The sequence below is a fragment of the Macaca nemestrina genome, chromosome 11, assembly GCF_043159975.1.
Source record: "Macaca nemestrina isolate mMacNem1 chromosome 11, mMacNem.hap1, whole genome shotgun sequence".
NCBI classification, from domain to species: Eukaryota; Metazoa; Chordata; class Mammalia; order Primates; family Cercopithecidae; genus Macaca; species Macaca nemestrina.
This window is the reverse complement of record NC_092135.1, coordinates 19,892,912-19,917,846: the sequence shown is the minus strand read 5'-3', so window position 1 is coordinate 19,917,846 and position 24,935 is coordinate 19,892,912. Positions and strand designations below refer to the sequence as shown.

General features: G+C 45.3%; 1 protein-coding gene and 1 long non-coding RNA gene across 2 annotated transcripts in view; one reads left to right on the top strand and one right to left on the bottom strand.

Moving 5' to 3' along the window:
* Positions 1 to 1,675: 1,675 nt before the first annotated feature.
* LOC139357081 (uncharacterized) lies at positions 1,676 to 5,796 on the bottom strand. The gene is made up of 2 exons (XR_011609700.1): positions 5,386 to 5,796; positions 1,676 to 1,800 (listed from the first exon to the last, which is right to left on the bottom strand). It is a non-coding gene; the product is annotated as an uncharacterized lncRNA (long non-coding RNA).
* Positions 4,909 to 24,935, top strand: part of LOC105492550 (transmembrane protein 163) — a 259,890-nt gene continuing 239,863 nt past the window's right edge. Inside the window, exons 1-2 of the mRNA XM_011759761.3 lie at positions 4,909 to 5,219; positions 10,656 to 10,775. Of these exons, the coding sequence (XP_011758063.2) occupies positions 5,018 to 5,219; positions 10,656 to 10,775 (322 nt within the window). The 5' untranslated portion in view covers positions 4,909 to 5,017. The remainder of the gene's footprint in view (positions 5,220 to 10,655; positions 10,776 to 24,935) is intronic.

The window sequence follows — 24,935 nt, the reverse complement described above, 5'->3', positions numbered from 1 at the left end:
GCACCTTGCACCCAGTGTCGCCATTACTAAAATCTCACGTGAGTGCACGGTTTTTTACAAGTAGTAAACCATAACTGAGACATTACTAACTGAGGTCAATACTTTATTCAGAATTCCTTGATTTTTGCCTAATGTCCTTTTTCTGTTCCAGGATCTCATCCACAATGCCGTATTTCAGCTAGTGGTTGTGTCTCCTCAGGATCTTCTTGGTTGTAATGGTCCAGTCTCCCTTTTTATACCAACTGTTTTGTTTGGTTATTTATTTACTGACTTATTTATTTTTTGAGATGAAGTCTAGCTCTGTCGCCCAGGCGGGAGTGCAGTGGCACAATCTTGGCTCACTGCAGCCTCTGCTTCCTGGGTTAAGCAATTCTCTTGCCTCAGCCTCCCGAGTAGCTGGGATTACAGGTGTGCGGCGCCAGGCCTGGCTAATTTTTGCATTTTTGGTAGAGACAGGGTTTCACCATGTTGACAGGCTGGTCTTGAACTCCTGGCCTCAAGTGATCCTCTCGCCTTGGCCCCCCAAAGTGCTGGGATTACAGGCGTGAACCATGGTGCCCGGCCCCAACTGTTTTAGATTATTCACTATTGTGATTATGAAATGAATTCATGGCTAATGTATATACACATAGTTGAAAAATCAATATAATGATCTGCATGATAATAGAGGAGGAATAAAAGTAAAGCAATACATAATTAATATTTAAATGCTCACTTAGAGCTACACCAGAGGTCATAAATAAGTAGTCAGATATTTGTACCAATTTATAATTTAAGAACAGAGAGACAGGCACTCTGGAATTTTTTTACACTTTTTCTTTATATTACTGTTATTTTGAAACGGGAGCTGAAGAAGTATACACATATGGAATTACTGGGCCTGTGGGCATCATATATGTGTTGATTGCTGAAACAGATACCATGAATGGAACTGGCTTCTGTGTCCTGATTTTCCAAAGTGGTAAACAGAGAACCATCCCTTCCTGGACTTATACAGTAGTTGCATTTCCAGAAAGTCCTGTGTGTATTCACAAGATGCAAAAACATTTTGCGTTTATATGTAAAACAAAGTTAAAGTTCCAATGTAATGAGATGCACATTTTAACGGAAGCAAAGGTCAGGTCTGACATATGAAAGCCATGTGGGAAACAGACAGTCTCCTGCATCTGGGGCCACCCCCAACTAAATGTCAGGGGCCCCCTCCTCCCATCATTGTGACCAATGAAAGTACCTGCAAATTTCCAAAATGCCCCCTAGGGGGCAGTACCCCTGTGGATTATGGTGGTGGTCAGAGGTGGACAAGGCAGATGGGCCTGCGTTTGTTCATCTGTGAAATGAGGACAGTAGTAGCTGAATGAGGGAGACAATGCATGTAAAACACTTAGCTAGGTGCCTGGCACCATGGTATGTCCTCCAAAAATGTAAGCTAGTGTTATCTTCCAGTTAATCAGCAGCGATTGTTTGAGGGGACACTGTGTCCCTGACACCCAGGCAGGTGTGTGTGAGGAAGGAGTGCACATCAGGAAAGCACCACTATCCCTGCTCCACACGTGAAATAAATGGTGAATTATTAATCAGTTACAGTTTAGAAAAAGGAGCACCCAGAGGGGAGCTGGAGTCAGAGAAATCTTTCTGGAAAAGACAATAGTGGCTTGTTTAATCAGGGCAGCTGGAACATGATGGGAAATATATTTATTCCATGAATAACAAATGACTCCTAGATCCTTGCTTCTCAAAGTGTGGTCTTCAGACCTGCAGCATCAGCAGCATCGGGAGGTTTTTCAGAAACAGAATCTCAGCCTGGTGGAAAACAAAAAAAAGAAAAGAAACTTTTAATCTGAGGAATGCAAGCCCCTTTATATTATCAGCCCCAGAGACTTACTGGAATGAAACAGCAGCAAGTGACAACCTTGAGTGAAATAATGATTGTTGGAAGCCACTGACTATGTGGGTTCTAGACTAATTTATGCCAAGTAGCCATAAAATGACCATACACTGGACACCATAACTCCTACCCGACAGTTCAACAATCTATAGCCAATCACTAACCCAAGTTATCTCTGCAAACCAATGAGGATGCCTGTCACACAACTTTATATCAGCCCTCTCTTTGCTCCCTTTGCCTTTAAAAACCTGCTTATAACAGAGGCTAATGGAGCACTCCTCAAGGCAACTTAGAAATGTCCTGGGTAGCTGTCCTCATTTGGGCTCAAGCAAATTCTTTCAATTATATTTTGTGCCTCAGCCTCTTCCTTTTAGGTTGACAGCGTCTATCCCAGACCAACTAAATTAGAATTAGCATTTTAAGAATTACGGGTGTTCATTGGCACACTCACCTTTGAGATGTGCTGGACTTACAGAACCAACTGAGGAACCAGAGGAAAGAATAATGACACCAGCTCTTCTGGTGAGAATCTGCTGCAGACTGTGTGTGTGTGTGTGTGTGTGTGTGTGTGTGTGTGTGTGTGTGAAGGGCACAGAGCTAGATGGTCCATATTGTGGAGAGTAATCACAAAGGGTGGTTGCAGAATAATTGACATCAGAATGTGTGTTAGAGGCCGGGGGGGCGAGAGGGGTTTAAAGGAAGGTTCCCAGCCAGACCCCAGATCTATTGAAACAGAATCTCAGAGAGTCAGGGAGGAATAATTTTTTTTAAGCCCCCAAATGACTCTTAGAATGGGGAAGGGCCCTACAAAATACCCATGCCAAGGTCTCAGCCCAGAACGATTACATTAAATATGATATCAGAATCTCTAGCAGTCAAAGCTTGGGTATTTTTGTTCTTAGACTCCCCAACCAGTTGAGAGCCATGGATAGGGGGATTAAATGGGACAGACTGGAGGGAAAAAGTGGAGGAGATGACTCTGCAAATATATCTGAAGGATGTTCTATCTTAGAGGATATATCGAACCAGGATTAATGGGTAGAGATTTTCATTGTCTGTATCCAAGTAATCATAGCATTTTTCTTTTTCTTTGCAATAGGAAGGGATCTTTGAAATGACCTAGTTCAACTCTTTCAGTTTGTAGTTGAAGAAATTAGTGGTCAACAAGGTAAAGTGAGTTGGTCAAGGTCAACTCAGATCTTCTCATTCCAATCCAGCAACAACAATAATAACAGCAGCAACAAAATAAAATAAGACCCCTCTCCCCATTTCTGGTGATATTTCCAGTGCACCACAAAGGCATTGAAATCCTACTCTCATTTCAATCACAAGCAAAGCAGACATGAAAAAGGAAAAGGGTGACTCTTCAAGAAATGAGGGGGACTCCTTTAAATGAGGAATTGACATTTTGGAGTACCCAGATTAAATTCAGAGACTGAATCAATCTAAAGTCGAAAGCCAGACTCTAGAGCTTGGATGTTGACACCATTGAAACGGTAGGGGCAGAAAAGGTGTGATACCTTTCCTCCCCATCATAAGGGGCACCGCTAACATGCTTAGAACAAAAGATAGGTTAATAAGAGAAAAGCGTAACAAATTTATTGAATCAAAGTTTTATGTGATACAGGAGCCTTCAGAAATGAAGATAGAAAGACTCAGGGAAAACTGCCTGTTTTTATGCTTAGATTCAGTGAAGAATGGACAGCCCTATAGAAATGTGATTGGACAAAGGGTGTGATCTAATGGTAATAGACTGACGGGTGAACCCAGCGAGGCCTGTTCAGACTCTTCTTGGCCTGTCTGTGCAGCATGTATAGAGCAGGACCTCTTCTGGAATGAGGATCTGCTGTCTACTATCAGACAAAGTAGGTCTGACAAAGTAGTTCTTCATGGCCAGCTCCTACACAGAAAGGCAGGGGACCAGGGCGGTTGGAGTACTATTTCTAGGTTGTATGACCACCGTGGGGAAGAGGAATTCTGGTTTCTATGAATTGCTTAGTGGGGAGAAAGTCGGGCGGGAGACAAGAGACTTTGTTTCCAAGGCGGCTTCAGAGGCCTGTTTAGTTTTATGGTTCAAACTTAGCATACCAAAGTGCCATACGTTGGAGTATACTTTTCTGAGCCCCAACAAATCCAAGCTGAATTTATTAAACAGCAGGTCCTCTTTTGCTCCTCTGTGGGCATCAGGAGAGCTGGCGTGTGCCCTGCTGTGGACTCTCACTGGTGAGACCAGCCCCACCGCACAAAATGAATTGAGAGCTGCAGGGGTCAGAGGTGGGGAGACTTCTTGTAGGAGGGAGGCTTCCATGGATTTCCGAAGACCACACAAGACTTACGATGAGCAGAGGGGAGCGAACTGTATGGGACAAATGCCCAGGAAGACTCAAAATGGGGAAGCCTCGGAGTTCAAGCATCTTCTAGAGCGCCCGCTGTCCTAAAGATACCCCATCCCTGGGTAAATGGGCGCTCCAGGTAGAAACTGGGAGGAGTGTTAAAGCTCCTAGAAGGACGGAGAGCGACGGGCTTGGGGACAGATGAACCCTTTTTCCCTGGATGAGTAGTGAGAATGGCGGCCCAGGCGAAGACCCTGTACAGCCTCTGAAGCCTGTGCAGCTCCAGAAGAGAAAGATGCCAAATTAGGGGCGCTGTCTGCAACCCACGCGCGGCCGCGGGCTTCGCGGACAGCAGAGGAATCCAGTGAGAGGGGTCTCCTCTGGGCACCATCCCGCGGCGCAGATGGGGCGGGTCCCCGCTACGCCCTAGCCAAGCTCTGCCGGGGCCCGCTGTGGGTCCCCACGCTGGGTGCCTCCCTCTCGTCCGCCTCGGTGCGCCAGCTCCCGCGCCCGGGCCTCGGGGCGGGTCCCTGCCGCCCGCACCTGCCCCCAGGGGCGGAGCGCGGCGGCGACAACGCGGCCCCAGCCTCCGCCACCGGCCGCGGAGCCGCGCGGCTCTCCGCTCGTCCCCGCCCCCGCCCGTGCACCTCCACTCCGCGGCGCCCGCCAGCCCTCCCTCGCTGTCCACGCGGCCGGTCCGTCCGCTCCTGCGCCCGCCGGAGCCGCGGCGCCTCGCACTTCTGACTCGAGTCCCCGCCGCGCTCGTCGTCGCCGCCGCCGGGATCCGCAGCCCCGCGCCATGCAGCCGGCCGCGGGCATCCAGCGCCGCAGCTCCCAGGGGCCCGCCGTCCCGCCGCCGCCCCGGGGCCACGCGCCCCCGGCCGCCGCCCCCGGCCCGGCCCCGCTGAGCTCCCCGGCGCGCGAGCAGCCCCAGCTGGAGGAGGAGCGGCAGGTGCGGATCAGCGAGAGCGGCCAGTTCAGCGACGGGCTGGAAGACCGAGGTGAGCGCGCGCCGCCCGGCCCGGCCGGCGACGGGGGCGGCTGCTCGGGGCCCGCCTCTCCCCACTCGCGGGCTGCGCTGGGCCGGGCGCGGGGCTCGGAGCGCGCGGGGCCACGGAGCCCCGACTTCCCGGCTAGAGCGCCGCGAGCCGAGAGCTGCAGCCCCACCTTCTGCGGCCGGCACCGCCTCGGCTGCGGTTCTTTCCCTCGAAGCCCAGACGCCGGCTGCCTTCAGGCCGACCCCGTCTGTACTCGCGCCCTGCTCTCCGCCAGCTCCAGGCCCTCCGGCGCCCACGGGAAAAGTTTGCGGGAGGCATTTTTTTTGCGTTCGGAACCGAGCGCTCCTGGGCCACTGCGGGCCCTACTCAGCTCGGAGGGACCCGGGCTCGTTGCATCCTCCTTTCCGTAGTCCCCTGCGGCCCCGCCGGCTGCCTGGGAGAACTTCCCTGCGGGAAGTCCCTTGCGGGTGTAGCCGCGAGATGTCTCTCGGCGACCGCCCGGCTGCCCGCCCCTGCGAACGGCGCAAGGAGGGGAGTGAGCCGAGACTTGGGCGGCCTCTGGTCTCGGGCGGTCCCCGACTCTCACTGCGGACCCGGGTCACGGTGGGTCCCTGTCCCGTCGTCTGATGATGGGGCAGAGGAATGGGACATTTGGATGTGAGCCACCAACCTCATCTGGATAGATGCCACTGAAACCTGATGGTTCCGGAGGGCGCGTCTGCAGACCCTTCAGAGCCCCCCTCCACTGACACTGGCCTGGAGGTCCGCACACGTGCCTCTGCTGGGAGACCACACTCTGCCTCCCACCGACTGCCGATGCCCCCTTGAGTCGCCAGCGTAGGACGGGAGAGACTCCCTGCTCATTCCCGCGTCTCTCTCCTCCCTCCCTTCCGCGTTTCCTTTGGGCTTGGATTCTTTGCAGAGGGAGCCCTGTTCTTGGCCGCGTCGGCACCTTTTCTGCTTCTTGCTGAATCTGAATCCAAATTGTCCCCCTCAGAACGAATCTGTGGTTCTGCTAAAACCGCTTAGTGGCCAAAGCGGGATTCTTGCAGCCAGGCCCTTCAGGGGAAGCCGGCTCTTTGCACCTCCACCCCCTTTTCTTGGAAGCCTTATTTTGTTGGCTGTGGCGGGTTTATATATTTTAGACTTAGCAGGTTTTTGTCCTATTCTTAGTATCTCCTGTACATTTTTATTCCGGTTTAGTGTTCGGATGCACGATCTCTTTCTCCTTAGAAATTCTAAACTGTAGCATGTGAAATAAAATGACATGGAAACGGCAGTTCCCAGAGAATCCGCCTAGATGCTCAGTGAGAACTGGAGCTGCTCCAGTGGCAACGAATTCTGCACCTCTGTTGCAGTTTCTCCCCCTGTTCTCACAGAACTAGATTCCATTTAAGAGGTGAGGACAGGGGACATCACGAGCACGGAGCAAAACCTCTCACTTTTATTATAGGGTGTGTTCATTACCTTTGCCCCTCTCCAGCTAATACTGTAGGATTTAAAAATTCCATATTGAAGAAAGACAGAAGCCTGGGTTGAGCTTATTTTTGTAGCATTGCAGGTCATCTGTAAGAGCTGGCCTGTTTCTCCCTACCCCACAAAATAATAGGAGGGAAAACAGTGCTAGGGTGAGTTCATATTTAGCATCATTTTGTAGTTCATGTTCAAGTGTGAAAAGCCCTTCTGAATTCATTCTTAAGGTTATTTTTCTCTGGTCAACGGAATTTCATTTTCCATTATGTGATAGCATGAAAGCATTGACTGTTTGTAAACTGTCACTGTTTGAGAGCGTGGCATATCACACACAGCCTCTCTGTTAGGATGAACCCTATTCCCCAAAGAACCCGGTGCTGTGTGGCATTGAGAGCTGAACGTCAATGTGACATTCTTTTGTTTGACCTCTTCCTGATGGCAACCAGTATGCGGTGAATAAGTGATTTTTGTTAAGTAAACCAGAACGTTACCTGGGGAGGTTTATTGTGGGATTTTGTGTTTGTTTTTTGTGTTATTTTTTTTTCTTATGGGGCTGCATTTTTCCAATATTGATTTTTATATCCTTTGGGAATGGGTTGAGTGCAGCTACCTCTTTCCTGCTGGTGAGAGGAACTGGGGAGGTGGAAGCCTCAGCACTTGCCTGCTGTGTGTCTCTGCATCCTGCCTGGCTTGCTTTCTTTCAGGCCTAAATACCTATAGGCTGTCTGTAGAGGGGTTGAGGGGTACCTCGGATCTGCACCTGTATTTGGCATTCTCTTTTGTCCTAACTCCCTTTGGAGCTATCAGGATGTGGTTCCAGACCATGGCTAACTCTCTGCAAAGGTTTGCTTTAAAATCTAGTGTTTTGAGACTTTGGAGGCATTCACCCCTTACAAGCAATGTAGGCTGGTTCTCAGAAACCTAGCTAGCTCAGAACACCAGTAACTGCAGTGCCATCTGGTTGAGCTTAAAGTTCAGGGAGCAAGAGCTCTGTGGCCTAAGACCTTTAGGGACTAAACACAAAAATTAGGCCAGGTTTATCTTAATCATTCTTCCCATCCCCCTTGAATACCTATTCTTCTCCCCACAAGTATTTTCTCGTCATTCTGTCCATAACCTTAGGGCCCAGCTTAGCCTTAGATAATTATATGTGTGAGCATTTCCCACTACTTCCCCATCTAACAAAAATTTCCCTTTCTTCAGAGAGTTCAAGCTTGACAAACTTAGGAGAAAGGAATTGGAACTAATGCATACTAGTGTAGAAATAACTGATGGCGTCAGCCTCTCCAAATGTATTTGTACCTTTCCCCTCTCCAAAATAAATAAAGGATCAGTCCCTCATTAGTACTATGCTTAGTATTCCCAGGCCAAAATTGCAAATATGTGAAATTTGAGTGAGTTTAGAAATTCAAATATGGGGGCCAACTATGGGTAGGGATGATCCAGCCCTGCCTGCAAATCTGAGGCCTGTCGTAGCTTCTCTAGGCTGTCCTGTCTCTTCAGGCTGCCTTTCTTCCAGCTTTAAAGCACAGCTTCCTGAAAACATTAGGAATTCTCGCTACATCTTTGTGACTTGTGAGTGTGCCTGCATCCAACATGTGTGGAGGTACCTGTGTATGAAACGTTCACTAGGAACTGAGTCTTTATACGTCATCATACTCCACTTCCCCTTGAGGAGTACAGTTTTCCATTCTTAGGATTGCCTATATTTTGAGAAAGGAAAGTCAGCAGAAAATAAGAAAAGGTTGAATAGAAACGGGAAAGTCCTTCCATTTTTGGACAGTCTTCCCATTGTACTTATTCCATTTTATTTTTTAATTTTAAAAATCTCACGGAGGAGGCACACACAGGCTCAGATCTGGGGAAGAAGTACTGGTCGTAATGCTGAGAAGTCCCAAATGCCACCTTAGTGGGACAGTCCAGCTGACCTGGGCTGTCATCTGAAACTCCTGCAGGGGGGTGCTGTTTCATTGGTGGGTGAAGCATGTAGATTGGTCCGCATGCGTGGTCAGGACCAGTTATATTATTGAAACTAGCTGACTTTGGATGGAAAAATAAATGTTATGTGGCTGAAGAGAAAATGGGCATGATTGTCATTCCTCTTAGCACATGAAATCTGCTTCTCAAAGGAACCTTGTTTTTACCTCAGTGGATGACAATCTGGAGATTGTTGCTGTCAAATTACCTAGCAAACAAACTGCTTATTTGAGTCAGTACCTAAATGTTATAACTTCACTTATCCTGAAAATCAGTTGGCCACGATGAAAGGAATATTTTTATATCATTTGGGAAAAGGGACATAAATTATTAAGGGTGCATGGAATCTGCTCGTTCTAGGATAGGGCTATAACTGGTGATTGTACAGTTGAAAACTGGAATAGGGTGGTTTTTGGCAGCCAAGGAAGATATAGACAAAGGGGCCTGCTATATTTTTATTTAAATTACTTGTACCTGGGCAGAATTTGACAAGAGAGAAGGTATGTATCTTTTCCATCCAAGTCCACTTACGAAGGAAGGTTTGGGGAGATTTCCAGAGGGAGGATGGTGATGGCGTTTATGCCTCACATTTGCATTTCATCTACCTTTGATTCTATGTAAGCCTGTAGGTTTCAATTATTTAAAAGTCTCTAGGCTGTGAGCTGGGCTCACTCACCAACCTTCTTGACATTCTGGCTTGTTTCGCTCAGGACTTGTTCAGCGATGCTTGAGTCTGGGTTATAAATGGAACTGAAAAGCTTTAGCAGGGTCCTGGTTTTAACTTTTGGTCAGGATGCAGTTTTTGGCAACCAGAGGCTTACTGTGGTACCCAGTTGGATGAATGAGATGGTGTCTTCTACGTGATGCGTAGGTGTGGTATGTCTCACACTGTGTGATATTTTACAAATTGGCACCTGAGCTTTCATTACCAATTTGTTCATTCTTTGGAGCTGCTCTGATGAGGCTGCTCAACCTCTGAAAGTTGTGTTGTGGGTTGTTTCATCAGAGATGGTGTAATAAGCTCCTGTTTATGTAAATGCATGGCCAGAAAATCTGGTGCTCTGTGCAACTAAGAGATGCTGTATATGATCTCTAGTCAAAGGAGAAGGATAAACATATAAATCAAGATCATTCTGAAGACATTTTAGTCTTTGCCCCCAGGCAGTTGTGGACATTGCCTGGGAATTGTCATGAATTTCTGTTGTCGAGGACTCTCCATGTTGAAAGCGTAGGAGATAAAAATAAAACTTGTCTTATACATGGCCTACCTCGGAAGCTACCTCTAGTTTTAGTAGGTTTGCCCCACTTTAATATTCTGAGAATTTTTTGACATGTGCTTGCTAAAAAGGATGTGTATACTATAGAACAGAAAAAGGAGGGAAGGAGACTTGGCTTATAATTTGGGCCTGGAGGCTCTTGCTGGATGTGGTTAAAGAGGAATGGTTCTTCTCCTGCTGATTGTTGGGGGAGCAGTGAGGTCATTTGTAGACTGACTCTTTGCTTTGGGCAAAACCCAATCCACCAGTTGGGACTGTGCTGGTGAATCAATGCAAATCAGTGCTCACAGCTGAGGAGCCTGAAGACCCGCTGAATGTGGGTGGTTTGTGCTGTTTTCCTAACAGAAAGGCCTTGTGGGCAGGAACAGCATCTACCTGAGGCCAAGCAACTTAACACGGGGCCAAAGGAGTGGCCTGGTGTGATATGTCAAGGAGTGGTGGGGTCTGTGGAGATCTTCGAAAGAGGACAGCTGCTCTTACCCTGCAGAAATACGCGGCCCATATTGTCAGAGCCTGTGATTTTTCAAGGGGTGCCAGAAAGCTTGATTTTCATGTGAAATCTTCTAATTGTTAAAACACAGTGTGGGCCAAACAAAACACATCTTGGCCCACGGGCTGTTAGTTTGCAATCCTTGGGTAAGAAATTGCAGCTCTTGCTGTGGGTTTCTTAGTAAGGAAATGTCTAACTTCCCTTTCTCCTTGTTTTTGTCAGGCTTACTAGAAAGCAGCACCCGCCTGAAACCTCACGAAGCCCAGAACTACAGGAAGAAGGCATTGTGGGTGTCCTGGTTCTCCATCATTGTCACCCTGGCCCTCGCGGTGGCTGCCTTTAGTGAGTATCAGGGGTCTCGTCGGCCAATATGTGCTGCTGTTGCCTGTTTTATTCTCTAATTCCTGTGGGATGTGCTTTTGCTTTGAGTTGACTATTATTGATGAGGAAATTTTTTTAGATGGGTGGATAGTCAGAGGACTTATAAATTAGTAAAATAGCTTCTCTCCTCTGCAGAGGAAAGACTGGTAAGAAGATGAGGTGGAGAGTGACTGGGAGCCTTGGCTCTCATCAGTATGCGGGCTTGCGGAAGTAGATGCTGGCTGCTAGCTGAATAGTGAAAATACTCTCGCTGGATGCCTTCAGCTTGGGCTGACACGTGACACATATATATCCTTAAGATTCTTATTTTGAGCCTAATGCAAGAAGATGGGTGCAATATTGCAGTGAGCCCTCTCCTTTTCCCTGATCGTATCTGTGAAAGGCTTGGAGGAAAATCCTATGCACATTTTAGTGAAAGGGTAATGGGAGGGTCTTCACTCAAGTTTTCGGTGGCCATGGAAACAAAACCATGTATTGCAATTAAGAAAAACTAAGGAAGTGGAAGTGTTTCTGCCAGATAATCCTGTTTGGGGGTTAGGAAGGCCGATGGCATGTGTTTTCTCGACTAACATTTTGCAGCCTATGGAAATGTACATGTGCTATTTATTCTTATGAATTGTGCAGTGACTCACAAGCCTAAGCAGTGTCAGTTACAGCTCAACCTTGGTAGAAACCCGAGTGGGGTGTGTGTGTGTGTGTGTGTGTGTGTGTGTGTGTGTGTTTTGATGCTAGGGAAAAGACTGCATTTTGTGACGAATTTCTTACCTAACAGAAAGATCTATTTTCTCAGTGATAGGCATCACACAAGGTGTCTCCTGTGACAACCCTCAGATTAGGAGAAGAAAGCCCGTGTCTGCTAGAAGACAAGCTATGTGTGCGTGTTGCTTAAAATTCTATTCTGCAAGGTTAGATCTGCTGCTGGAAGTTGGGGTTGGCTCCCAAGAGGGAGTATTACAATTTGACCAAATGCTCCCTGCAAAACTAGGCATATATTACTTGAAGCAATTTATATTGGAAAGACTGTACCATATCTTGGCTCTAAAACAGCCAAACATTTAGAAGTGGAGGGCAATGCATTCCCGAGTATCAACATTTTTTACCAGTGAGCCAGAAATCTAATGAAGGGGAATTCTGATTCCTGAAAATAGCTACTCCTTCCCCTTGCCCCCACTTTTTAAAAGCTGAAACAAGAATAACAAGCTGGATTGATGTCCCTAAGGGATAATTTGTTTGCGGTGGCTGGTGGAGGACTTTGGATCAGACACCATAATTTGCATATGTAAAGAAAAAGGAAAGGAATGAAGGGAGGCGATTTACAAACAGAATAATAGTAACTCAGACGTGTCCATGTGCCTGATAAAGCTGTTTTGATTTATCACGTGGGTGTTTGAATGAAGACTGAATGTGAAGAAATATTGGGCAAGTCTTTCTTCTAGGAGAGTGATATTACATTTGCTGTACTTAAGTCTCATCATAGACAAAAATTATGAGGAAATTTTGATTTCACATGTTACACCTGATCAGTTGGGTTATCTTAAAACCGTTGTTCATTTCCTTTAATAAAGAAAGACAGTTGCATAGTGCATACAGAACTAGAAGGTTGCTTTGTGGAAAGGGCTTCTCTTTCTCTTTCTTTTAAAAATGATTTTACACCTTCTTTGCAGCAAGTATTTAATTTAAATCCTCTAACTTCTAGCCAATAAAATGTTGGTATTGGCATATAATATCATGATTTGTGTTAGCTATAGTACATTCAATTTGTTCTCACGTTACTTACAGTTTGTTCTGGTTTAGTCAAACCAAAAAATGTAGAAGGTGAATTGTATTTTCCTCCACTTTAACTATAGAGTAGCTTTAGTGTTTGTGTGTGTGTTTGTGTTTCATTTTTAAACCCTTGATGTGGTCTCTGATTGTGTTGTTAGGGTTGTTGATTTTACTATTTAGTTTCCTAAATGTATTTCTAATATGCAGTATTTAAAATCTCTTCCAAAGCATCATTTATATGGTGCCAGACTTTTGTGAAATTCTTTTCCTAGTTTTGAATGGAAATAAATAGAGATTAAGCAATATAAACTGACTTTCGAAGTTATGTTTAAATTAGTGTCTTAAGAAAAAGGGAACATTTCAAAAATGGCAATAAAGATTTTTGTAAAGTGTCACAAAAACTTCCAGTCGTACTCTTCAAGGAAGGAGGTAGTTAACAGAGATGGATGAAACGCAGTGCTCTGACTTCCTGCACCTCTGTCCAAACCAGTGAAATGGCTGAATTGAATCAATTGGTATTTTTAAGAGGATTGCTGTAGCATTACTGTATATGATGCTTTGGTGTGGCGGAGAAGTTCTGGAGTGTGTGCATGTGTGCATGTGTGTTCTGTGTGTGTACGTGTGTTGGCGGGAGTGTTAATCATGATGAAGAGAAAGCGACTGTGTTTATGGACGTGGCTTCTTGCTACTGTTGGATGGTGAAAAATTTGGGGCAGGAAGATCATCCATCCTTGCATGGAATCAGAACTCAAGACAAATAAATGAACTGAGAGGTTTTTTAAAACTTTTTTTTTTTTTTTTTTAGTTAGGTGGAAGGACAATATTTCTTGGAAAATGATAAATTCTACCTGAAGATTTACATACAAGGCCGACATCTCATATATTTTATAAACAATTACAATTTTGGGGGGTAATAGGGTCATCCTATGGCCATTCTCTTGCTAAGGGAGTTGTCTTGGAGTCACATCTCCTGGGGTCAGCTGGAGTTCCTGTCTTCACCTCCTTAGCTGCCATTTTCTATTTATTTAATCATGGTTACTGATTTTTAGCTGAGTATCTTCTGAAGAAATGCTGTGGGCTCTTTGGAGTTTGGAAATGAGGAGGGTAGATACAAGTTGGGGGGCACACCTCTTTTTCTCGGTCAACTGGAAAGATTCGTATTTTTACCTGACATGTACATTGTAGGTTGTGAACCTGAAAGTCTCTGAGACAGGTCTCAATCAGTTAAGAAAGTTTATTTTGCCTAGGTTAAGGACGCGCTTGTGACACAGTCTCAGGAGGTCTGAAAACATGTGTCTGAGGTGGTTGGGGTGCAGCTTGCTTTTATACTCTTTAGGGAGACATGATATATCAATGAATATTTGTAAGATGTATACTGATTTGATCTGGAAAGTTGGGACAACTGGAAGTGGATGACTTCCAGGTTATAGGTAGATTAAAAAATGTTCTGTTTGGCAATTGGTTGAAAGACTTGAGTTATTATCTAAACACCTGGAATCAATAAAAATGAATCTCTGGATTCTGATAAGGGATTATGGAGACCAAAGTTTTATCATGCAGAGGAAGCCTCCAGATAGCAGACTTCAGAGAGAACAGACTGTAAATGTTTCTTATCAGACTTAATATCTGCATTGATGCTAATGCTGGTCAGCTTTTCCTGAATTCCAGAAGGGAGGCTGGTACAGTGAGTGTCCTCTGAGTCCCCTTTCCCATCACGGCTGGAAGCAGGTTTTCAGGTTAACTTTGGAGTACCCTTGGCTGAGAAGAGAGGTCCATTCAGATGGTTGGGGAGCCTTAAAATTTTATTTGTGGTTTACAAGTTAAAGATTGTTACCCTTCATCTCCTATATGCTTTCAGGTAATCAATATACCATGTCTTCTCAAGTTAGTAGTTTCTAAAAGATCTGATGATAAAACTAGCTTACGTCAGTATTACTGAGTTATTTGTTATAAATCACATATGTAATTATGGTTGGCATTCACATGTCTAGGATAGTTTGAAAAATTAGGTGGACTTTCGAAGTTTGTGCCTTGAGTATGCTTTGAGAGGGACATGAACTATTTTTTAATGTGAACTATTTTTGATAATACTTGGTACTGTAGTGATTTTGGATCTGTTCAAATGCTGATATAAAACCAGATGGTAATACATCTTGACTATTTCAGAGAGAGCTCTAGTTTGGTTTTAAAATTCATTCTGTTTATAATCGGTAGGCAGCATGGAAAATGGCAATCCTGTTATGAACAAATGTGAAAAAAAGTCTGTTCTAATAATGAAGCTAGAAAGAGAACAGAAGTTCTGTTTCAAAACTCAGGGTTTTGACATCATTGATATCCTTGTCACAGTGATTTAGGAAAATGCATTCTGACTCTGTTTATCAGGTTTGAGTGCAAGTTAATTTTTAGGCACTCAATGCATGTTCTGTGGGAAACGAAGGCATATTTGAAACATTCTTAGGGGAAAACCTTTCCTAAGATACACAGCTCCATTAAAGAAGTACTTCAAACCCTGATCTTCTCAGAAAAAGCTCACTCAAAAACTAGGTGCAGCTGACCGGGAGTGGTGGCTCATACCTGTAATCCCAGCACTTTGGGAGGCTGGGGTGGGCAGATCATGAGGTCAGGAGTTTGAGACCAGCCTAGCCAATATGGTGAAACCCTGTCTCTACTAAAAAGAAAATACAAAAATTAGCCTGGTGTGGTGGTGTGTGCCTGTAGTCCCAGCTACTCGGGAGGCTGAGGCAGGAGAATCGCTTGAACCCAGGAGACGGAGGTTGCAGTGAGCAAGGATCATGCCACTGCACTCCAGCCTGGGCGACAGAGCAAGACTCTGTCTCAAAGTAAATAAATAAATAAATAAATAAACAAATAAATAAGGTGCAGCTGTAGATTTAAGAACTAGAAAAACACCTTGGAAAGGAGTGATTTTCTTTTTAGATGTGGATATTTTAAAATAATTTATTTCATTTTAATGTAAACTCTTAACCCTTAAAAATGGTAAGATATGTATTTTTATTCTTTCTAAATTATGAGACTAATAGTTGAGAGATAAAATGAAATTGCATGATTCTTCTGTAAACTCAGCAAAAAACGTTTGAGAACTTTCTTAGGTGTTCTCTCATCTGACAGACACACTGGGAGACGGAAAACACATAAGGCTCTTCAGGCACTTTCTGGTGTGCTGAGAGTAACATGGACGTAGTTGCAGTGGCCTTAAAGGTCTGGCCTTGGCCAGGCGCAGTGGCTCATGCCTGTAATCCCAGCACTTTGGGAAGCTGAGGCGGGTGGATCATTTGAGGTCAGGAGTTTGAGAGCAGCCTGGCCACACCATGAGATCAGCCATGGTGAGATCCTGTCTCTACTAAAAATACAAAAATTTGCCAGGTGTGGTGGTGCGTGCCTGTAATCCCAGCTACTCGGGAGGCTGAAGTAGGAGAATCACCTGAACAGGGGAGGCAGCGTTGCAGTGAGCTGAGATCACGCCATTGCACTCCAGCCTGGGAGACTCTGTCTCAAAAAACAAACAAACAAACAAAAAAGGTCTGGTTTGCCCTGACTTTTGCCCCCCTTTTTTTCCTCAAACTTCTTCTCCTTGGGACTGGAGCCCACGTCCTTTGGGCAGCCCATCTCACGGATGTCACAGGACAGCCTCCTCACTGACAACTCCCCTCCCCAAAGAGGCCTTACCAACTGCAGGCGCCCGTTCCGCAGAGCAGTTTTATCCATGACACTGCCCGTTTCCTTCATCACAGTTCTTCCCTTTGTGCCCTCCTCCATGCACGAAGGCTGTGAAGCCCTTGTCGCTTCTGCCCGTGTCCCTAAACTCGCCTGTTTCCCCTACTCCTGAAATACTTCCGTGCCCCAAGACCTTAACCGTGCAGCCGACATTCTGTGTGTGGAATGATCCTTTGTATAGTTTGCTGGTCATGTATTTATTTTACTGAAAAAAGCAGAATGTACACAAGATAAAAATTCCTGAGACCAAAGGAGCACAGTCCAAATCTCTGTCCTGTCCTAAAGTCTCTCTCTCCTGCCGGCAACCTTTGTTACCAGTGTCTTAACTGCTCTTCAAGACATTTTCTATGCATGTCCAGGCCCGGGCGTGCTGCCTGCATACACTTCTGGCCGCTCCTCATGTCAGATGTGGCATCTAATCCTTGCTGGACTTTTCGCAGCCCCGGGCCTCTTGACAAGCTCCTGTGTCCACCTCCTCGTAGGAGGTGGAACGATTGTGGAGAATCTGCAGGAATATTTTCCTGCCAAGCGTCCGGCTGCCGCCGCTGAAGCAAGCAATGGTGCAGGGGCCGGGGGATGTGGGCAGGAAGTTTGAGAGCCACATCCTGGCGGTGTTCTGAGGGATAGTGTGCTCCCCGTGGGTGTGCTCGCGACGATAAACCCGGAGGCTGCTTCTGAGAGGTGGAGACCAGGAGGGAGGAACAGGCAGACCAGCGGTTTGGGAACCTTGCCCTGACAACTCTCCCTCCCTCTACATTCTGCCTTCATACCCTGTAGCCACGTGATCAGGGATTCTGTACCTGTCACCCTCTGTGCTGTGAGCTCAGACAGCACATGGAGTGCGGAGGCGTATTTCAGACAGGCCACTTTGCTTACCATGAGGTCCCTCATGATCTTGTCCCCTTCTTTCTGGCTGGCTTCACCTCCTCCCATCCCCATGCACTGCCGGCTGCAGCCCCCAGAGGCTCCTTGCGGGCACCACAGGCTGTGTCGTGTTTCTTGCCCCAAACCCATGTACCTGCTCTTCCCTTCATCTCAGATGCCTTTGGTTCCTGACCTCCATGCTTCTTTTTCTAGCAAAAGTTTACTTATCCCTCAAGATCAAGATGAAAGGTCACCTTTTCTGGGAAGCCTTCCAGGCTGATTGGAATGCCTCCCTTCCCCCATAGCCCCATGGACACCCATAGATCAGGAACTCGATGCACGATACTTGAATCATCTTGTTATTGCTTTTGGCTCTAATGTGCACTCCTCCACACCAGGCCCATCTTCTTCAGGCGGTGTTCTCAGCCGCTAACACAGTGGACACTCAGACGCTGGTTGGACTGGAGTCAGTTTTGCCCTGCTTGGGCACTGTGGTTGCAGCAGGCTGAGGATGTACATTTGCAGGTAGAGATGCCAGACAAAGGAAACAAAGAGAGCATCTTCAACTTTGTAAACGGTGGGGATGCAAGAGCTCATAGTCTTACCCCTCCTGCTTACTGCACTGCCCAGCATCCCCCCAGCCCCCGACTGAAGCATCCAGGCTTCTATTGACAGGGACTCGCCTGAGGCTGTTAGGAGGACTCATCTCCCTGAGTCTCCGCTCACAGTGGGCTGCTGTTCCCAGCAGGAGTGGGGGAGGGGTCTCAGCAGCTGCCTGCCTGCCCTGCCTGCCTTCTCAGTGCCTTCTTCACACAGCGTTTAATTGGAAGCGCGGCCAGGGTGCATTAGCACTAGGTGCCCCTGTTGCACAGCCATGGCGGTGACACAGGGTAGCTGGGCGGTGAGCCCCAGGTGGGCTCATCTCATGCCCAGGGTCCCTTGTCCCTTCTTGCTTGGCTCCTTGCTGGCAGGGGCCCTTTGGGACATTTGTCAGGGTTTTTCCTCTTGCCTCTCTGTCTTTTTCCCATCATATTTGTGAAGCAGTTGGTTGAGAAGGGGTTTTCTGGTCTGTGGATATCCCAGGGCTGTAATTTGGTCCTGTAGGAATTGCCTCTGTCAGGTGAATTTCTGGTGTAGCTCCTTTTGGACAAGAGGTGACTTCCCAGTGCCTTGTGCTGTGGGTTGAGATGCGGAAGTATTGAGAAACAGAAGGGACAGAGGAAGCCAGAGGTAGGGAGGGAACCCCTGCTCCTAACCCCAGCAGGGGAAACTCTTACTCCCTGTCCACCTTCTCCCATGTCTGACGGCCATGCCTCCTTCCTGCTGGCGAATGTGGGAAGTCCAAGATCAAGGTGTCAGCAGGGTTGGCTTTCTTCTGAGGCCTCTCTCGTTGGCTCGTAGATCACCGTCTTCTCCCTGTGCCTTTGCGTGGTTGTCCCTCTGTGTGTGTCTGTGTCCTCATTTCCTCTTACTATGAAGACACCAGGCATATTGGTTTAGGGACCACCTTAATGACCTCACTTTAACTTAATTACCTCTTTAAAGACCCCATCTCCAAGTACAACTGCATTTTGAGGTACTGGGGGTTAGGGCATCAACGTTTGAATTCTTTTTTTTTTTGAGACGGAGTCTTGCTCTGTCGCCCAGGCTGGAGTGCAGTGGCATGATCTCAGCTCACTGTAACCTCCGCCTCCCAGGTTCAAGCAATTCTCTTGCCTCAGCCGCCTGAGTAGCTGGGATTACAGGCACATGCCACCAAGCGTGGCTAATTTTTGTATTTTTAGTAGAGCCAGGGTTTTGCCATGTTGGCCGGGCTGGTCTCGAACTCCTGACCTCAGGTGATCTGCCCCCGCTCAGCCTCCCAAAGTGCTAGGATTACAGGCGTGAGCCACCACACCCGGCCTCAACATTTGAATTTTGAGGACACACAATTTAGTCAGTAACAAATGCTTTGGCCAGCACCAGGCGGATAGAGGAAACTAGTAATAAATTCCTTAAAAGGACTTTACCTTCAATGAAAGTGTGGACCAGAATAAACACCTCCAGCAGCCCAGAGACAATGAAAAGCTCATCTGTGTCAGTGTATTTCTGTGTGGACTGAGGAGGGGATGAGCGTGGGGGAGCCTTCACTGGAATTCAGAACCATGAGACTGACCTCATGTACATTTGTGTTTGGAATTTTTGTAAGTCGATGATTCCCTGGGAAATAGACTCGGAGACTCAGCTTCCCTCCAGGAGGTTTATTGGCAGTGGGGTGAGGGGCTGAGGGAGGCTGTCAGGAAGAACACCTTCGGGGAGCCAGGACTGGCAGAGGGGAGGTTGAACTGCAGTGTTCTTGCCTTAGAGGCTTGTCCCACAGGGACCTGGAAGCTGAGATGGCTTCCAGGTGAAGCATGGGGGCCAGACCAGTCTTTGGCGTGGGCTGCCGCAGGGACATGTACAACCACGGGGAGGCAGCGTCCTTCAGTGGAGGGGGGTTCTGGCAAAGGGATGCGGCCATTAGCAGTCCTCATTCCTGGCAGCTGGGGAAATGAGTGCCCAGGTCCAGGAGGAGAATTTAGGAGACACACCAGGGCATCCATTCTGGGAATGTATACCCTGAACTTAGCTTGGGGCCCCTCAAGCTGAGATAGTAACATGGACATGGTCCTAGGTTGGAAATACCCCTGGAGCATCTAAAAGAAGCAGGTGCAGAAGAACTTTGACTAAGGCCCAGCAGGTGTCCCATGCAGGCAGCCCCACCAAAGGTGAGCTCACAATCCAATACTAGAAAGCTCCCGAGAAGAGGAGCCACCATGATGGAGTGTCATACAGATAGCATGATTAGACCTGAAACTCTAGATGACAGAAGTAGCTGACAAAATCTGTAAAATAAGTGTGTTTAATATGAGTAGAAAATAAGAAAGGAATCAAATACACAAATGCTGAAAAGAGCAGCTGGAGAATAACCAAATAAAGACATTTTCAATTTTTTTTCTTTTTTACTCTCTAACATGGATGTAGTTATAAGAACGTTAAGAATGACAGCAGCCCCCGTTCTCCATCCCTCTCTCCTCTCTATTTCCCCCTCATTGTCCTCCCAGCAACCTCTTCACCTCCTGTAGTTAGTTCTTGTATTTACTTGTGTAAATAACAGGGTTCCAATGCTAGTTCTTAATTTGTTTTTCAAGTTTAGGCATTATTTGTTAACTTCCCCAAATGGAAGGAAATAATTTACTCTTTTATCCTCCTGGCCCCGCACAAGCAGACTGACTTCCTGCATTTCCATCCTTGTATCATAGTTATGGTTTTCATTATTATGACTATGTAAATCCTCCTCCTAGAGCCGTAGGGTGAAGTATGATGACTTCTTTCTTGCACAATTTTTTATTTTTTCTGGATTTCATGTCTGTTTTGTTTATTCCTATGTTTACTTTTCTATGAATTTATTTCTTATTAAACTTTCATTCAGCATTTCTTTTCTAAGCTCAGCTTCTCTGTGATATTTTCGGATGCAGAGGTAATTCTATCAGTTTCTTCTTGAAGAAACCTCTCTTAGAGCACCTGACCTCTTGTAACCGGTGCTGGTTGCCCATTTCAACTGGTGCAAAGCTGCAGCTCAGAATCTTCCTTCCCAACCTTTTTTGAGATTTCCTTGATTTTTTCTCTTCTGTTGGAACCCATGTTTCCAGGATACCATGTTTTTCTCTTCTCTGGTTTACTCCCTTTTAGGGCGAATACATCTACTCCTAGCTCCCTAGGTAAGGTCGCACTGGAGGTGTAGCTTTCAAGCCATGTAATGCCTGAAAGGTCTTTAGTATATCCTGACACTGGATTGATAGCTGGATAGAAAATTCTCAGTAGGAAATAATGTTCCTTAAGAGTTCTGAAGACTTTGCTTCATTTTATTGTCATTTGTAGTGTGGCTATGAAAGTCCTAAGATCTTCTGAAACTTACACTTTTGCATGGGACCTGCTGTGGTGGGGGCTGTTTTATCCATACACACCCTACTTCCTATTTCTTTGTCTTTTTTGTTCTACTTCCTGGGAAATTTAATCACCTTTATATTCCTACCTTTCTATTGAGCTTTTCATTTCCATTATCAAGTTAAAAAATTATCTGAGTGTATTTCTTTAAAAAATTATCCAACTTTTGTTTCGTGGAACTTTTTTGAAAATTAAATTTTTTATTTTTTATTTTTTATTTTTATTTTTGGATAGGGTTGCTCTCTGTCACCCAGGCTGGAGTGCAGTGGCACAATCACAGCTCACTGCAGCCTCGACCTTCCAGGCTCAAGTGATCCTCCCATGTCAGCCTTCTAAGTAGCTGGGACTACAGGGGCGTGCCACCGCGCCTGGCTAATTTTGGGATTTTTTGTAGAGATGTGGTTTTACCTTGTTGCCCAGGCTGGTCTTGAAGTCCTGGGCTCAAGCAATCTGCCCACTTCAGCCTCCCAAACTGCTGGGATGACAGCTGTGAGCCATTGCTCCCTACCTTGGAGCTTTTTAATAGCAGTTATCTTTCTGAAAGTATTTTTGATGGTTAAAAAGTACTTTTCCATTTCTTGCATTGTCTTCCTCCAGGTGCTTCTTTACCCTGTTGCTTTGGATTTATCATTCATGTTAGGGGAGGAATCCTATGAGTGTGGTCCTAGATAGTTTGTTCTTGTTAAAAATAGGTCATTAAAAGGCTGTCCTGAGCTCCTAGCATGTGGGCAGTGTTCGCTGTAGGGTGACATGTTGGACTGTTTTGTTGGTGGATTCCAGTTTTAAACTTTCAGATCCTTCTTTCTGGCCTGCCCAGGGTTCCCTGAGATGGTTTCTCTGAGCCTCTGCTTTGAAGGTGAACTCCTGACTGCTTGAATTTTGGGAGCTGAGTTGGGGATGAGGATGGAGATTTCAGTCTTCTGTTTGAAATTCTTTTTTTTTTTTTTTTTGAGATAGAGTTTTGCTCTTGTCCCCCAGCCTGGAGTGCAGTGGTGGATCTCAGCTATCTGCAACCTCCGCCTCCCGGGTTTCAGTGATTCTCCTGCCTCAGCCTCCCAAGGAGCTGGGATTACAGGCACGCGCCACCACGCTTGGCTGATTTTTATATTTTTAGTAGAGATGGAGTTTCACCATGTTGGCCAGGCTGGTCTTGAACTCCTGAACTCCTGACTTCAAGTAATACGCCCACCTCAGCCTCCCAAAGTGCGGGGATTACAGGTGCAAGTCACTGTGCCCGGCCTGAAATTCTTTATTTAGCCTCTTTGAGTTTGGTTTCCCCATCTTTGGCTGAGTTTGGTATTCCTCAAAGAAGACACTGTTGCACCTTCTCCAGAGAAAAATCCTCCAATCATCCAATAGGAGAGTTGGGGATGAGTGGGTATTGCCCTTCTGGGCAGAGCTGGGGAGGGATTCTGGAGAACTCCTTTTTACACAGGCTTTGAACAAACCTCCCTATTGCCAGTCTTCTCTTTATTATACTGTGCTACCAATTTCTGCTTTATTGGGTGTCCTGAGGTGTAAATTGGGTTGCCTTTTTGCTTTCACACTGCTGTGTTAGGAGTTTGCTTTCTAGAGTCTGTTAAATCAATTACCACTTGCCCATATGCTTTCTAGCTTCTAAAAATTGTTTTTGTTGCCTTTTCCATTTTCTTTTTTTTAAAATTCACTCTGATTTCTTTCTAATTTTTATGGTTTTCCTTTTTAAATTTAACTTTTTAATTTGTTTTGAATTTACTTTGGAGGACCAAAACAACATGTTTAGTACATCGTCTGAGCTCCAGATCTGTGCTTCCAACTGCCGGTTAGACCATGTGGATCGTCCCTATGCACCATGCATCTGCGTTCATCTAGTTTCCTGGAGAGGTCTCTTCCTTTTTTTTTTTTTTTTTAACTAATGGTTTTGTCTTTTCATTTTTTACTTTGTTTATTTATTTATTTTTGAGACACAGTTTTGTTCTTGTCACCCAGGCTGGAGTGCAGTGGCGTGATCTCGGCTCACTGCAACCTCTGCCTCCCGGGTTCAAACAATTCTCCTGCTTCAGCCTCCCAGGTAGATGAGATTACAGTCACCTGACACCACACCTGGTTAATTTTTGTATTTTTAGTAGAGACAGTGTTTCACCATGTTGTCCAGGCTAGTCTCGAACTCCTTACCTCAGGTGGCCCACCCACCTTGGCTTTCCAAAGTACTGGGATTACAGGTGTGACCCACTGCGCCTGGCCACTCTACAACACTTTTGATTATAATATGCTACATGATTTTTTTGTACTAGAAAATTAAAAATTGCTGCTATTGAACTATGTGCTATGCTAGTCATTCTGTGAGCTATTAATACTTGATTTCAGAGTTGTTAAAATGTGAAACAAAATTCACTTTGATGATTTCTATCCTTTTTCATTTAAAAAAAGTGCTGGTCACATCCTACCAAATTCATTTTATGTGTTACTAGTGAGTTGTCACCCTTTGGTTTAAAGAACACTGATCCAGTGGCTCAATGTAGACCCATGCATCCAATAAGGATGTTTGCACATTATGGAATATTTGTAAAAGGTGACTGCTTCCATCATATGCAAAAGAATTCTCATCATATTCCTAAGAATGTGTATTTTACAATGTTCTCTGACCACAGTACAATAATAATTTGAAATAAAATATAGCTAAAATACCTCTACATATCATAATACATGTTGGGAAATTAAGCAACACATTTCTGAATAGTTCAAGGATAAAATTTATATTAAATATTAAACAATATTTAGAGCTTACAATGAGAAATTGAAAGTTGATAAACAAAACTGTCTAAAACAAGAAGATAAGAAACAGCAAAAACAGTAAATGCAAGATAAATAGAAGAAAAGAAACAATACATTGAAGAATACAAATAAATGAAAGATAAAAAGATATAAGAAATCAACAAAACTAAAAGCTGTTTATTTTAAGACTAATAAATGGGCTTAAGTCTGGTAAGATTGATTGAAAAAGAAAAGAAATGAGTGAAAGGCAATTAGAAGTGAAATGAGGAGTATAATTAGTAATCTGAGAAAATTTAGGAAATGAGACTATTATTTACAATTGTATGCCCATAAATTTGAAGACTTGGATGAAGTGCATAGTTTACTGGAATAACTTGCCATGAATGGTTTATGACCATTAAAGATGTTAATCCAAGACAGTAGTTCACGATCAGAGGTGACTTTGCACCCTCTCCCTTTCCTGGAGACATCCAGAAATGTCAAGAGACACTTCTGTTTGTCACAACTGGGAATGGAGGTGCTACTGGTATTTACTGGGTGGAGGGCAAGAATGCTGTTAAACATCCTACAGTGCACAGAACAGCCCCTCACAGCAAAGAATTATCTGGCTCAAAATGTCAGTGGTGCCCATGGTTGAGAAACTCTGATCCAGGCCAGCAGTGGCTTTATGGGTGCTTTCATATGTTCAGGGGTCAGATAATCCCAATCTCATGCACTCCATTCTACAGAAAAAGAAGGAAAACTTCCTATATCATTTTGAGATTACTACTACTGTGATACCTAAATCAAAGGCAATAGAGAATTTATAGGTCAGTATCACTAATGAATATAGATTCAAAAAGTCTTTAATAAGATATTTGCAAACTAAATCTCATTGTGTTTATATAAAAATAAATAAATAAATGAACATGCTCAGCACATGTGTTTATTTTCGGAATCTAGGATGGTATAATCAGAATGTTTATTATTTAATTTACCGTGTTCATAAAAGATCAGGAGTTCGAGACCAGCCTGGCCAACATGGTGAAACCCCGTCTC